General features: G+C 48.6%; 1 protein-coding gene across 3 annotated transcripts in view; it reads left to right on the top strand.

The window, feature by feature from the left end:
* Positions 1-1,655: 1,655 nt before the first annotated feature.
* The window catches only part of LOC133364856 (uncharacterized), a 42,353-nt gene continuing 30,440 nt past the window's right edge, over positions 1,656-13,568 (top strand). The window contains exons 1-2 of one of the 3 annotated variants that reach the window (XM_061585742.1): positions 1,656-1,962; positions 4,595-4,708. In XM_061585742.1, the coding sequence (XP_061441726.1) occupies positions 4,642-4,708 (67 nt within the window). In that variant the 5' untranslated portion in view covers positions 1,656-1,962; positions 4,595-4,641. Of the gene's footprint in view, positions 1,963-1,995; positions 2,814-4,594; positions 4,709-13,568 lie in introns of those variants that run through there. The other 2 variants (XM_061585741.1, XM_061585743.1) reach the window with 2 other exon arrangements.

The raw sequence follows: 13,568 nt of genomic DNA, 5'->3' as shown, positions 1-13,568 counted from the left end.
TGCTGTGGTTGTTGGCTTTATAGCTGCGTTTGAAGTGTTTTTCACTGCCCTGAAGCTTTGGGCTTATTAGTCCTCATGCAGCTCATTATTACCTCCAAGTATTGATTCAGAACATCAACAGCTTGCCTGGAATTGGATGCAGAAGAGAGCGAGCCAGCCAGCTGAATGTCACCTGCATACTGATGACAGGCACTCCAGATCCCTGGGCAATCTTTCCACATACATTTTGTGTAGATATGAAATAGCACAGGGAACAAAACTGGCATACAGAACACAACAGGAGGATGAGTTACATCTGTAGAAAAAGACTCCAAAAACAAGGAGACTGCAAACGTCAAGTGTGGTTCTGAGCACATTTTGGGAAAAAAATCTTTAATAAACATTGCTTGATTAGGACAAAATGTCATGCTGTAGCGGGCCAGAGTATGTTAAGTGCTTGAGGGCAAGTTTCGTGCTCTTGACAGTGTTTTCTCAATGCTCATTAGGAATCATTCAGCCTCTTGTTTTAGGGGGACTGCATTGACCCCTGAGGGCTATCAGAGGACAAAGTATCAAACTGCAATCGCCCAGCACTCCCTTCTGGAAATGATCTGGCAGGAATGACTGGGCCACTAAAACAGTGCCTTCAGAGCCCATCATGACTAGAACATCCAGAAAGGAATGTTGTTGTGCACATTGGCTGATAGGTCAAGTGTACTTATCAGGGCCTCGTTCTCTCTCGTTCAGCTGTTAGTAAAGTTTTGGTCACCATAGCTGACACCCTAGCTGCCTGTGTCCTCCAGCCAGGCCTGAGGGTGGATTGAAATGGGTCTAGACAATCTGTTTCCTGTGTGAGTCCCTGAAGTTCATTGCCCTGCGAGTTCTTGCCGCTGCTCAGTCCCTTGCTCAGAAATGGAATGCTGGAGACTGGCTGGGAATTCTCCACCAGGGTGGAACCCAGAGGAGGTTTTTTCAATAGGGTAGACTTCACCGCAACTGTAGGATGGCACACTGGAGCAATATCTTATATGCTTCATATTTTCATGCTTCTTTCTGGGGTTTCTGAGAGGGAAAGGTTGACCATAGTTCTCTAGCTGTGAGGTAATTTTATTTATTTAACAGGATTTTTATATCCCTTAATTATTAATGCAGCGAAGTTGTTTACATAAAATATACATTAGCATACAGCTACAATCAGATGTTAATTTTTTTTAATTTTATTTTTAAAAATCTACACCACCTTTCAAGACGTGGCACACAATAAAATATTTTTTTAAAATGTAGAACAATATTACAAACAGTTCTGAAAGCCAACATTATGCCGGTGAAATGTACAGGTTATCCTAATAAAGCTGTAAGAGTAATTATGCTGCTCAGATTCAACCAATTGCTGAATACTGCAGCGAAGAGCAGAGGGGCCTGCCTGAGGTCTTGTGGAACTGCATGTTGCCCTAAGCGCCCTCCTCGTTGCCTGCCTACTGGCCAGTCTTGCCTTGCCTGGCAGACAGCTTCTCCCGCAAGTGATACATGCCCTGGTCTCCTCTCGCTTAGACTATTGTAATGCGCTCTACGTGGGGTTACCCTTGAAGACGGTCCGGAAACTTCAGCTGGTGCAGAATGTGGCAGCACGCTTGATTACACATAGCCGTCGCTGGGAACACATCACCCCGGTGTTGATAGATCTTCACTGGCTACCAGTGGTTTACTGGGCCCAATTCAAGGTGTTGGTATTGACCTTTAAAACCCTATACAGTTTCGGCCCGGTTTATCTAAAGGACCGCCTCCAGTATTGAGCCGCCTTACAAGATCAGCCACGCAGGATCTCCTCTCGGTCCCACCGGCCAAAACAGCTCGGCTGGTGCGGACCAGAGAGAGGGCGTTCTCAGTAGTGGCTCCCACCCTCTGGAATTCCCTCCCCTACGATCTTCGACATGCCTCCTCCCTGATGAGCTTTCGAGGAGCGTTAAAGACCTGGCTCTTCAGGCAGGCCTACAGGAATTTGAGCTAGATTAGTTGTAATGTTTTAACTGATGTTTTGATGCTAGTTTTAAATTGATGAATATGGTTATTTATTGTAGTGTGTAATGTATTTATTGAATTGTATATTGTATTTGTTGCTGCTGTAAGTCGCCTAGAGTGTCCAAAAATTGGACAGATAGGCGACTAACAAATTAAAGTTTATTTATTATTTATTCAGGGTTGGGCTGGCAGGCCGGTCTGTTTAGGGCTTTGAAGGCCACTGCCTGCGCTTGGCATGAGGCCTGGGATTGCGGGGGGGGGGGCAGCACTACCTTGTGGTGCCCACCCTCCGAGGCACGGCCCAGCAGCTGCGCTTGTACTTCTGGGGGGAGGGGGGACACCCCGCATGAGGCCTTGCAGCATGGAAGGGGGTGTGTGTGTGTCATGCGGGCTGATGTGTTCTAATCTTTTTAGTCAGTCGGCGGTTCAGTTGTTTTAAATATGTTTTTAATTAACTTGTTTCTAACTTTGATTGTCAATTTTAATGCTTTTTATAAACCACGTATTTACATTGGAGCGACGTCCGCGCGCCGCTGCTGGAGGGCTCCACAGAGGGGGGGCAGGAACCAAGCGAGGCCCTCGCCCTCGGGGGGGGGGAGGCCAGGAGCTCTGAGCGCCAGAACTACGACTCCCGGCGTGCTCCGCGGCCGGAGGGCGGGCCTTAAAGCGACCGCGGAGCGTGACTCTGACCCTCCCCCGTCCTGCCTCCCTCCCGGGGGAGCGAAGGGAGCCCACCGACGGAGGGAGGACGCTTCCTTGGAGCGGACGGGGCCCGAGCAGCGGTGGGGGCCTCTACAACTCCTCCCCTTCCTCAGGTGTGTCCCCCTCCCTCCCTCCACCCCCCGCTCCCGATCTTCGCCTCTGCCCTTGCAGACCCTCCCTCCCCTCCCCCCAATCTGGGAGGGGGATCTGCTGGGCGCAGTCCTCCCCCAGCCGCCCCCGACTTCCAGGAGGAGGGGAGGGGGGAGGTCAACCAGTGCCCCCTGCCCCTTTGCATGGGGCAGCCCGTGAGCGCCCTTCTCCTGGCTGAAGAGGGGGAGGGTCTCCGGGCTGGGCCCTGGGGATTCAGCGCCCCCCGCTCTCTGCAGCAGCCCCCACGGCACCCCCCTGCTGAGGGGGGGCTACACTTGGCACAGCAACCCCCGCCCCGTGCGCGTGATTATGGCATGCCAAGGCCGGGGGTCTCAGCACAAAGGGAGCCCCGGAGCCCTCTGCGGGGTCGGGGCCGCCAGGGGGCCGGAAGGGCGCGGGGGGCATGGAAGCTCCAGGCAGCAGCAGCAGCAGCAGGGGGACCCCCCTCCCACACGCGGTCCCAAGGGCGCTGGGCAGCGAGACCCTCTCAGTGGGCAGACAGCGCCGTGGGGAGGCAGCCAGGGGAGAGTAGCCCCCCCACGCCCCTCCGCGCAGGGCACCCGGCCAGGGGGGGCTGAGGTTCCTGGCAGACGTTGGGGACACCTTTGCAAACTCTTGCCTGAAGGACCGGGTGGGGCAATTCGGGCTAGCCCTCCCCGGAGTCCTGGGGCGAAGGGACAGTGCCGAGGCCCCCGTGCCACCCCTGGCAGGGCCATTCTTGGGCGGGAAAGGGGAACACAGCGTGCCAAAACCCTCTGCCAGCCCAGCCGATGTACCACCAAGTCTGGTGCCAGCGCAATCGGGCTGGTCAGAGAGTGTGGAGCAGGCACACTTTACACTTGCATTCCGAAAAATGCTGTCAGTGCATGGAGATGACAACTAGAAGTTTTGCTTTTTTTAAAAATACTTGATTTGGAATAAAGTGGGAGTGTTTTAAAAACCTAGCAGAGTCCCATGTGACAATTGTCCTCACTTGAAGTAAATGAATATCTCTCCTGACACCCCTTGTTCACCTGCCTGGGAAACTCTGCAAGAAGAGGCGCCCCATGGCTTTAGGGCCACATTTGACACATTACATACAGCAAATCCACGTTGGCCACCAAATATACACTCAGGCCCAGGGGGGCGGGGGAGCCTACTGATGTGTGTGTTTTCAAGCTCCTCATTAGCCACTTGACACCCTAAACTGCAGTTTGTAAAGAGGTCCTTATAAATAGACAGAGGTTATGATCCGGAGCTGTTCCCCTCTAGAAGACCCTTTCGGTAGTCCAGTGGCCTGTGTGCATAGCCCCCTCCTCAAGGCAGTTGCCAGCAGTCGAGGTCTTGGGCTGTGACCTTGAAGGCTGTGAGTCATTTGTGGTACACACCCATTTCTTCACGTGGATTTATCACTTGAGAGTTGGATTATCCTTGACTGTTAAACTTACTGCTGATGCTGAGTTTGTAAGCAGAGGTTGAATTATTTTAGAATTTATCTGAAATAGGATGTGTTCTTGTGCGTACGCACCCTTGGTCCTTCGTCAGCCAACTATGTTAGGCTCCTCTGGCTTTTAAGTGGAGGTATGTCTGACCTGTCAGTTGGTTGAGGAGGGTAAATTCCACACTAGGGGGTAGATGGCTCAGGGTGGACTTAGCAGGCCATCCGTTTGCTGCCATCATCGCTGCAGGTTCTGAGCCAGACCGTCTTTTGACGCCTGGTTGCAAAATGCAGTGAGCTGATGGTTGGTCCTCCTTGGTGTTGCAGGTGCCTGGAGGACCCCTCCCCCCTCCCCCTGCTGGAGGTGCTGCACGATGGCAGAAGAGGTGCAAACGCAGAGTGAAGCGATGCCGGAAAATTGCAAGACAGGCACCCCGCTGGGTGAGGACCCCTCTTTTCTCTCTCTATCAAAGATGAGTGTTAACAGGATAGTATTTGGGGTGACTGCATAAGGTGTGTTGAGGAGCTGCTATGTGAAGAGGTCAGTGTTTGAGACACCTGCTAGGTGTTTTGCTGACAGATGTTCTGGGCACTAAAACGGGCAGTCTTGCCCTCCTGCAGTACTTTGAGTTGGGTGCCCACTCAAATCTCTCTAGTAGGATCAAGGTGGAAAAGCTTTGGGGTGGTGGGGAGGGGATATGGTCTCCTCTTGGACTGTCTCTCTTATTTGCAACTTTGTGATCCCCCCCCATCTACATGCAATATTTAAAATGTAAGGAATGTTGTTTTCAGTTTATAGTAAAAAAAAAAAGGGGGGGGTCTGGGATATGTGTGAAGGCAGCCAAACAAGGAGGAACAGAATAAACAATCGGTGACTTGTTTTCCCAAGCCCATACTTGCATTCCCTCTTTCGACATACATTTTTCTTAATTTTAAGGGGGGGGGTAGGGAGTTGCACTTTCTGCCTGTCCCCCGCAAGTGGTATGAAACCCTCATTATACTTTCCTTTGATGTGGACTAGACTGAATTACAGCCCGGTCTGGACCTTGGGCTTAGCGCAGACAAGGCTGGGCTTCATTTCTAGGGGCCCGTCAGCTCAACACAGATCAGTGGGTCCCTTCACATGCTAGCACTGAGGTGGGGGGGCTGTACACCATGTGGGCTCTCTTCATGGGTTTGGGGGAATGTGCGGATTGGGAGACAGGAGCCACTTGCATTACCTCCCTGCATGACACCCCTGCCCCATTCATCCCACACAAGTGAATATTTGCACGGTGCTTCTCTTATCAGCCCTTGCTGGTACATGGTCCAGTTGTGGTCTTTTTATGAGGAACAGTCTCTGTCTTCTTGTGAGGCAGGGAAGTTGCTGGCATGTATCAAACTATACTTCAATTTAGGGATTAATGCTTTGCCAAATAGAGGCCTTTCTACTTGAGAGTCTTAACAGCTTTGCTACTCAACCTTAAAATTCTTAAAAGGTTTAGATTTGAAAAGTAATAATTTGTGTAATAATTATGCTACAGATGTTTATGATACCTAAATGAGAAAAGCTGCATTCTGTGTCTTAAGAAATTGCCTGCCTCAAAGAGGCTGTTTGGCCGTTCCTTGGTATTCTGGAGGTGGTTGCTCTGTTGCCAGACCACAAACAAAGCAACAAGAGCCCAGGGCTCCCTTCCCCCCCCCCTGTCAAATATCGCAGGGTGGTTGTCTTTTTCTAGACCCTCAGTCGGGGCAACTAAAGAGCAATGAAAGGTCTTTGCCCCCTTCCCCTTTTGGCACATGCTCTGTGTCTCTTGGGATTCTAATCCAGGTGGGTGGTTAAGAGTATAGAACGGCATGGCCGCCTGGATCCATTGAGACAGGAGCTGCTTCTAGTGAGGCCAGGCTGCATCTGGGAATGGTGCCCCTTTGAGACGTCCATGCTCGGTGTGTGGATGTCTTGGGGTGGAGCCAACACAGCTCAGCCCCTCCTTCCACGTAGATGTACTGCCTTCAGGTCAATTCCAACTTATGGTGACCCTCTGAATAGGGTTTTCATGAGGCTGAGAGGCAGTGACTGGCCCAAGGGCACCCAGGGAGCTTCATGGCTGTGTGGGGATTCGAACCCTGCTCTCCCAGGTCGTAATCCAACACCACTTCTCCACACTGGCTCTCTTTCCACGTAGAAGGCACAGGGCATTCATGGCCTTGTTTTCCACCTGAAGTGTTGCCAACAGGCTGGGCCTGAATTCCTACTGAGTATCTGGTTTGGGTGCATCTACGAATAGAGAAACTGTCTTATACTATGTCACACCATTGGTCCTCAGTGCTGCCCACTCTGACTGGCAGTGGCTCTCCAGTATTTCAAGCAGAGAAAGAACTTGGACATTACTTGCAACCTGTTCCTTTTGTTAAAAAATTACTACTAATAATCTGGAGATTTTTTTTTTAACATGGGCCTTTCTTCCTGCAATACAGATGCTGCGTTCCACTGAGCTCCAGTCTGGTAGCCGACAGGGACAAAGGGGGCTGCCTTCTCTGGGGTTAGTCTGTCCAGCTCAGTGTTTACATTGACTTCATGTGGCTCTCCAGGTTTAGCCCCGGGATTTTCCAGCCCCCACCAGTAGACGCCACAGACTGAACCAGGGACCTTATTCAAGTTACAGGAAGCCAGACTTCAGGAGAAACTTCCTAACTGTTAAGAGTGGTACTACAAGGCAACCAATTACCTAGGGCGATGGTTGGCTCTCTCAACACTGGAGCTATTCAAGAAGCAACCGGACAGACACCTGTCGGGGATGCTTTAATTTGGATTCCTTCATTTAGCAGGGGGTTGGACTTGATGGCCTTATAGGCCCCTTCCAACTCTGCTGTTCTATGATTCTACATGGTGGTCCTTGTCCATGCAAAGCATGTGATCTGTGGCCGAACTATGGCTCTACTCCTGTTCCGCTTACAGCTTGACACTGTTCTGCTGGCTTTACGATTGGTGAGGAGGGTAAGTTGAGAAATAGTGCCTGGATGCTTCTGTGGAGCGAAGCCAACCTGAAATGATGCTTCACAGGGGTGAAATAGCCCTTGTAGATTAAGCATCCCAGGCAGACCTTTTACCTTCTCAGTTGCAGGGAGGCATTTTTGTAGCGTTGGCTGTGAGCTGCTGAATGATGTATACATGCGGGTGATTCTGCCCCATTCCCATACTTTGCACAATAAAGTCAGACCCCTTTGGTTATACTAACTTTTCAGTACATCCTTTTTAATAATACGAACATGTACGTACAGTATGTACTCCTGAATCAGTCCTGTGCGGGGCTTGGGGGGGTAAATGGCCCTCCTGAGCTTCAGCAGCTGACATGCACTCGGCGCAACCACTGTGGGCCTGGCTTTTTGCCAGCTTGGGAGAACTAGATGCTCCCAGGTACTTAATTTCCCCGAGGAGAGGCAAGAGGTGCAGGCCTGCCAAAGGGTGCACGTGGTGACCTGGGAGCTGTTTGTTCTCTTGTGTAGGCTGAGGCTGGTTCTGGGTGCCCACAGGCAAGGGGAAGGGCGCACTCTGCCCAGAGACACTTCAGTTTGTTTGATTTCACCTGTGCCAGGACTGGGCCTTTGCCTTGAGAACAACTTCAAGGGCTCATTACTCAGGACTGCGGGTTGCCTTGCAGTGAAGGCGGTGGCTGCTGCTGCTGCTGCCGCCTCACTGTCTTAATGTGCTGGGAGAGGTGACTAGAGAGCCAGTTGCTGAGCAGGAGGATGTGTGGCCCTTTGGCCCTTCAGGAAGTGGTTTCTTGCATTTCGACATACGGTCTATCATGATCTCTCAGGTTAAGCTTTTCAGGGCCAGGGAGTTTAGCTTTTTTTTTTTTTTAATGTTTTTAACGTTTTGTTTTAATGTATTTTAAGGTGTGTTTTAATAGTCAAGAAATCAGAAGAAGGCTTGGACTGGGGAGGGCAGCTGTGAGAGAACTAGAAAAGGTCCTCAAATGCAAAGATGTGTCACTGAACACTAAAGTCAGGATCATTCAGACCATGGTATTCCCGATCTCTATGTATGGATGTGGAAGTTGGACAGTGAAAAAAGCAGACAAGAGAAAAATCAACTCCTTTGAAATGTGGTGTTGGAGGAGAGCTTTGCGCATACCATGGAGTGCGAAAAAGACCAATAATAGGGTGTTAGAACAAATTAAACCAGAACTATCATTAGAAGCTAAAATGATGAAACTGAGGTTAGCATCCTTTGGACACATCATGAGAAGACATGATTCCCTAGAAAAGACAATAATGATGGGGGGGGGAAGGGAGCAGAAAAAGAGGAAGATCAAACAAAAGATGGATTGATTCCATAAAGGAAGCCACAGACCTGAACTTACAAGATCTGAACAGGGTGGTTCATGACAGATGCTCTTGGAGGTCGCTGATTCATGGGGTCGCCATAAGTTGTAGTCGACTTGGAAGCACAGAACAACAACAACAAAGTGTTTTTAGCGCTTCTGTTTGCCGCCCTGGGCTCCTGCTGGGAGGAAAGGTGGGATATAAATCAATCAGTTAATTAATTAATTAATTGTGTATCTTCTCCTTTTAGGCTAAGATTTTTATTTGGCTAGGCACTCGTTTGCTCCTAAAATTGTAAACTGTCAGACTCTTGTGGAGAAAGTGGGTTAGAAACTGAAATCCTTAAAAAGCCAATTAAGAAAGGCTCAGGATTAGGACATTTTGTGGGCCTCCTACTCTTCTCTTGGGCCACGATCTCCCACAGAGCTCCATCTTGTCCTCCATGCTGCTCGAGGTGTCTAGGGAGCTACTGGCAGAGGCTGTCTGGAGTGTACTGTCACCAGTAGGCAGTGACCACATCTCCGTTCCTCCTCAGATCACTGGGAGGCACTGGAGATTCTGAACAGGTCCCTGGGGTCTGTTATGGGCTGGATGTGAGCTAATAAACTTTCAATCTGGGATTAGTGATACAGCCTGTTCTGGATGGGGTATCATTCCCATTGAAGAATTGGGTGAAGCAAAGGTACTTGGCAAACCTGCTCGCCCTTTCAGGACTGCTGGAGAGGTTTTGCTCCACATCTCTCCTCTGCCTGAAGTGCACCCAGTGGGTCAATGTGGCTGCAGCAGGGCCTTCTTGGCTGTGGCTCCCAGGCTTTGGAACTCCCTCAGGAGGCCCATCCAGCTCCTTTCCTTTTAACCTTCTGTCAGCGGGTGACGGCTGCCTTGCTTTGGCCATAGCACCCCCAGAGGATGGATCTGCCCCCGCCCCCAGCTAGTTGCATGCCAATTGTGCTGCTTGTTTTTCTGATGTTCTCCTTTTTGTTGTTTTTGGTCCGTCCCCCCGCTTCCCGGAATGTGATTGTACACAGCTTTGGGGGCTTTTGTCAAAAAGTGACTTATAAATTTTAAAATGAATCCCGGCGTGGCTTCTGTTCATTCTGGGACATTTTCCTGGAGTGGCTGGAGGCAGACTCACTGTCCAGTGACTGATGCTGACAGATCCACACATTCCGGTCGTTGAGCAATAGCCACAGCTGCCATGTGGAGTGAATAACGTTGTACGTGACCCTCGCCCTGAGGTGGGGCAGCTACGAAGGAGCAGAAGGCGACAGGCAGGCAGATGGGCGGACGGAGGGAAGCCAAGCTCCAGGGGAGGGGGAGGAACGGGTGAGTGGGAGCAGGTAGGGAGGTTGTGGGGCTGGATGAGGGAAGTAGAGGAGAGGTGTGTAAGGAAGAGGGTCAGGCAAGGCTGGGCCAATGGTGTGGAAGGGAATCCCCCTTAATGCCCTTCATCCAGCTCCTCTCTCTCTCTGTGCAGTGGGACAGGGGACTCTGATGGACAGAAGAGAAAAGAGAAAAGGGAGGCTGGCTTGCCCAAATCACTAAACCCAAGAGCCGCAGCATTAAAATCTTTTTTTTTTTTACAATAATTTTTATTCAAATTTTCATAAAACATACAAAACAAAATCATAAAACATTCAAAGACAAAAAACAAAACAAAACAAAAATGATTAAACAAAAAAATAAAATGTTGACTTCCCATTTGTCGCAGATCAAATCAGTTATAGGTCTACAATATATAACAATCCTGTCTCTTAAATTATATTATAAAATCACTTTCCTCCAGTAGTTATCTTAATTAATCATCAAATCTCATAAACATTACTTTATTCTTTCCACAAAAAGTCAGAGAGGTTTCAATTCTTTAAGAAATATATCTATCAATTTTTCTCCAAATAAACATGTCGATTAATCCATCTCGTTAATAATAATAATCTTATTGTCATAACCATAGTCCAAATAAACATATCGATTAATCCATCTCATCAAAATCTGTTAGGTCCAATAATTTCAATAGCCATTATTCCATTATCCCTATTAATTCCATCTTCCATCTTCAATAGTCCTGTTAAGTCCAGTAATTTCAGTGTCCAATCTTCCATTATCAGTATTCCATAATAATCTTGCTGTCATAGCCATAGTCATATAATAAGAGTCTGATGGGAATTTCCTCTATCCCAAATATTTTCTTGCCATCAATTCTGAATAAGTTGCTGAAATATTGTTGTAAAGTCATATCTGTGTTCTTCTTTTTTACAAAATGCACTGGCTCATCTCTTGAGAGTTTTTCCATTGTCACATGGCTGCAGTTAATTCCATAGATTTTCTCTATATCAAGCTCCATCACGTCATTCCAGTCCAGAAGATTATCCAAGCCATTGATAACTTTATCTCTAATATCTTCATTAATTTCTTCAGAGATAACGTTAAATTCCAAACAGTAGATTTTATTTCTAATATCCATAAACTCCAGATCTTTTTCCAATTCCACATTTGTTCCAATCTCCAGGGCTTGTATCTTCCCTTTATTTTTTCTTTTCTCATCTCTGATCTCATTCTCCTCTCTCATAGGATCCCCTATTTCTTTAAGCTCCTGCGTCATTTTGCTCAGTTCAATTTTCAGCTCCTTACTGCCCTGTCGCAGGGTTTGTTTCGTTATCTCAATCTCATCCATTATTTTCTGAAACATAATTACTTCCAGATTCTCAGCCACTTTCTTGATTGCCATTTTTAAAACCACGAAAACAAAACAAAAATAAAGAAGAACCACTTCTTATTTCAGCAACAATTGGGTTAATATTCCAGGCTTGATGACATCACAGTATAAACAGAGCAGCCTGCCTTATCTCTCTATGTTCAAGAATACAAAACAAATTTAGTTCCCAGCATCAAAACAGTTAGTGGCGTCGTGAAGAAGCAGATTCGTCAAAATAAAATAGACCAAAAAGAGAATAGTCCCAGACAATATAATGTTCCTCGGAATAGAAATCCCTCTTCTGTTTATATCTTTAGAATGCACTTCCAGGACAGCTTTTTGCAATAGAAACAGAGATAAGCTGTTAATTTCGTGAATAACAGAGAAGAGTTATAGCTCACCCAGAAGTTCTTTAAAGCTGATTCATTTGACAAATCTCTTTTTGCTGCAACAATTTAAACCAAGTAAAAAAAATAATAGAAAGAAGGGTGCTTGCCTGTTAGTCTGTTTTCTCTTTGAAGAAAAGATAAACGTATCGCATTAATCAGATAGAGCTTGTTCGGAAGTCCGTCCGGCATTGCTGGCTGGACCTTTTCTCATAAATTAATGAAATCCAGTCCTCCCAACAAAAACAGGCTTTTGAGGTTGATCTCTACGTTTCTCCCTGCCCGGGAGAAATTTCATCAGTCAAAATAAAAAATGTTCTGACTGATTTATATCTGAATAAGCTTCTTTTGAGGCGGGAGCCCGTCTCAAAAGCAGGCACAAGCGAAGTCACCCTTCCCGGAACAAGAGCCGCAGCATTAAAATCTTTGTACGCTCCAAAAGCCAGTCGGCTGGTTTCAGTTGCTTTCCCACATAGAGAGCATCTCCACCACCTGTATTCAGCTGAAGCACATCTGAGACCCCCAGTTCAGGAGATGCTGCTTGCAACATCTTTGGGAGTGTGGGTGGGTGGAACCATGATGGCACAGAGCCCTCTCGCCCTATCGTCATCTGCTCCTAGCAATGGGGGCGGGTGCCCCTTTGGGACTGGTAGGATGGAAGGCAGGGAGGCCAACAGCAGGTGGCGCCAGAGTTAGTGACCGGCAGAGCCCACACATTCCAGCTTTGCCCCTCTCCATGCTGAGTTCTACAAGGGCAACACTAAATAGGAGGGGGCTGACAGGCAATGCTACCCGCAGGGCTGGTTGTGAGTAAGAAGGCAGGCAGGTGGGGGCTGGTGGGGCAGCACCCCCTTCGCCCTAGTGGAGCAGCCTCCCCCGGCTCCTGGAACTAAAACGTCTTCTTCTAGGAGAGGGAGAGAGAGAGAGAGAGGTGGGGGCAAAGGAAGTTTGTGTGAGTGGAAATGCTTCCCCCACAAAATCTCAACAGCTGCTTCCCTGGCTCTGCCTCTGATCTGTTATTACCGTTGTTAGTGTTATTAGGTATATTAGTCGCTTGGTACCCGGAGTGACTTACACAATGTTAAAACAAAAACATCTGGAAAACACTGTAAACACATAACAATAAACAGCAACGCAATAGCACCCCCCATGCTGCCCCAGGAAGGTCTAGGGTTGCAGAATGCTTATTTGTGCTCAGGGTGTACAGGGCAAAGTGGCTCTGCCTCTAGACCCACCTGCAGCCCCTGGAGTTGCCTCGAGAGGAACTGCCTCTTGTCACTGCCTTTCTATATTCATCTGAATCCAAAGGTGCTTTCTAAAGTTTGCAGCATTAACAAAAGCGACGGTAGGGCGAGTGTTGGATTGAGAAGGAGGGAGGCCAGCTGCAGACTCTGCTATGAAGCCTCATGTACCGCATGGTGCCTGCAAGTCCCTGTTTCTCTGGCTAGCCCGCCTGGTAGGGTTCCTGTGAGGATAAGATGGGGTGACCCATACATGCTGCCCTCTTTGGAGAAAATGCAATATGTGCATACGCAGGTGGGCAGCTTTTCCTGTGGGAGGGAGAAGCTCCTGTCTGAGAAGCGAGGAAGAAGCACCAGGGCTCCCACGCGAGGGTTAGTGGAGCGAAAGAACGGGGAACAGAAAAGCTTGCCTCCTCCGACGCGCTGCCACAGCTGGGCCAGCCACTGCCCAGCCCTCCTCTCCGCTCTCAAAACCTGAACTCTGCCAGGGGGTGTAGTGCAAGCAGGTGGGGGGAGGGCACCCCAGAGCAATGGTTTCACCGCACCCCTCGGGGAGAGGGTGTCTTGGTTTCGCTTGCTGTTTGGGGCTCAGTTGTCCATTCCTGATCTGGAATTTAAATTGACTCAGATTGTGATCCTTTCTAGACAAAGTGTGTCTGATAAGAGCAACA

Source organism: Rhineura floridana, chromosome 10 (assembly GCF_030035675.1).
Source record: "Rhineura floridana isolate rRhiFlo1 chromosome 10, rRhiFlo1.hap2, whole genome shotgun sequence".
NCBI classification, from domain to species: Eukaryota; Metazoa; Chordata; class Lepidosauria; order Squamata; family Rhineuridae; genus Rhineura; species Rhineura floridana.
Note: the sequence above shows the minus strand (reverse complement) of the source record. Positions and strands in the feature narration are given on the sequence as shown.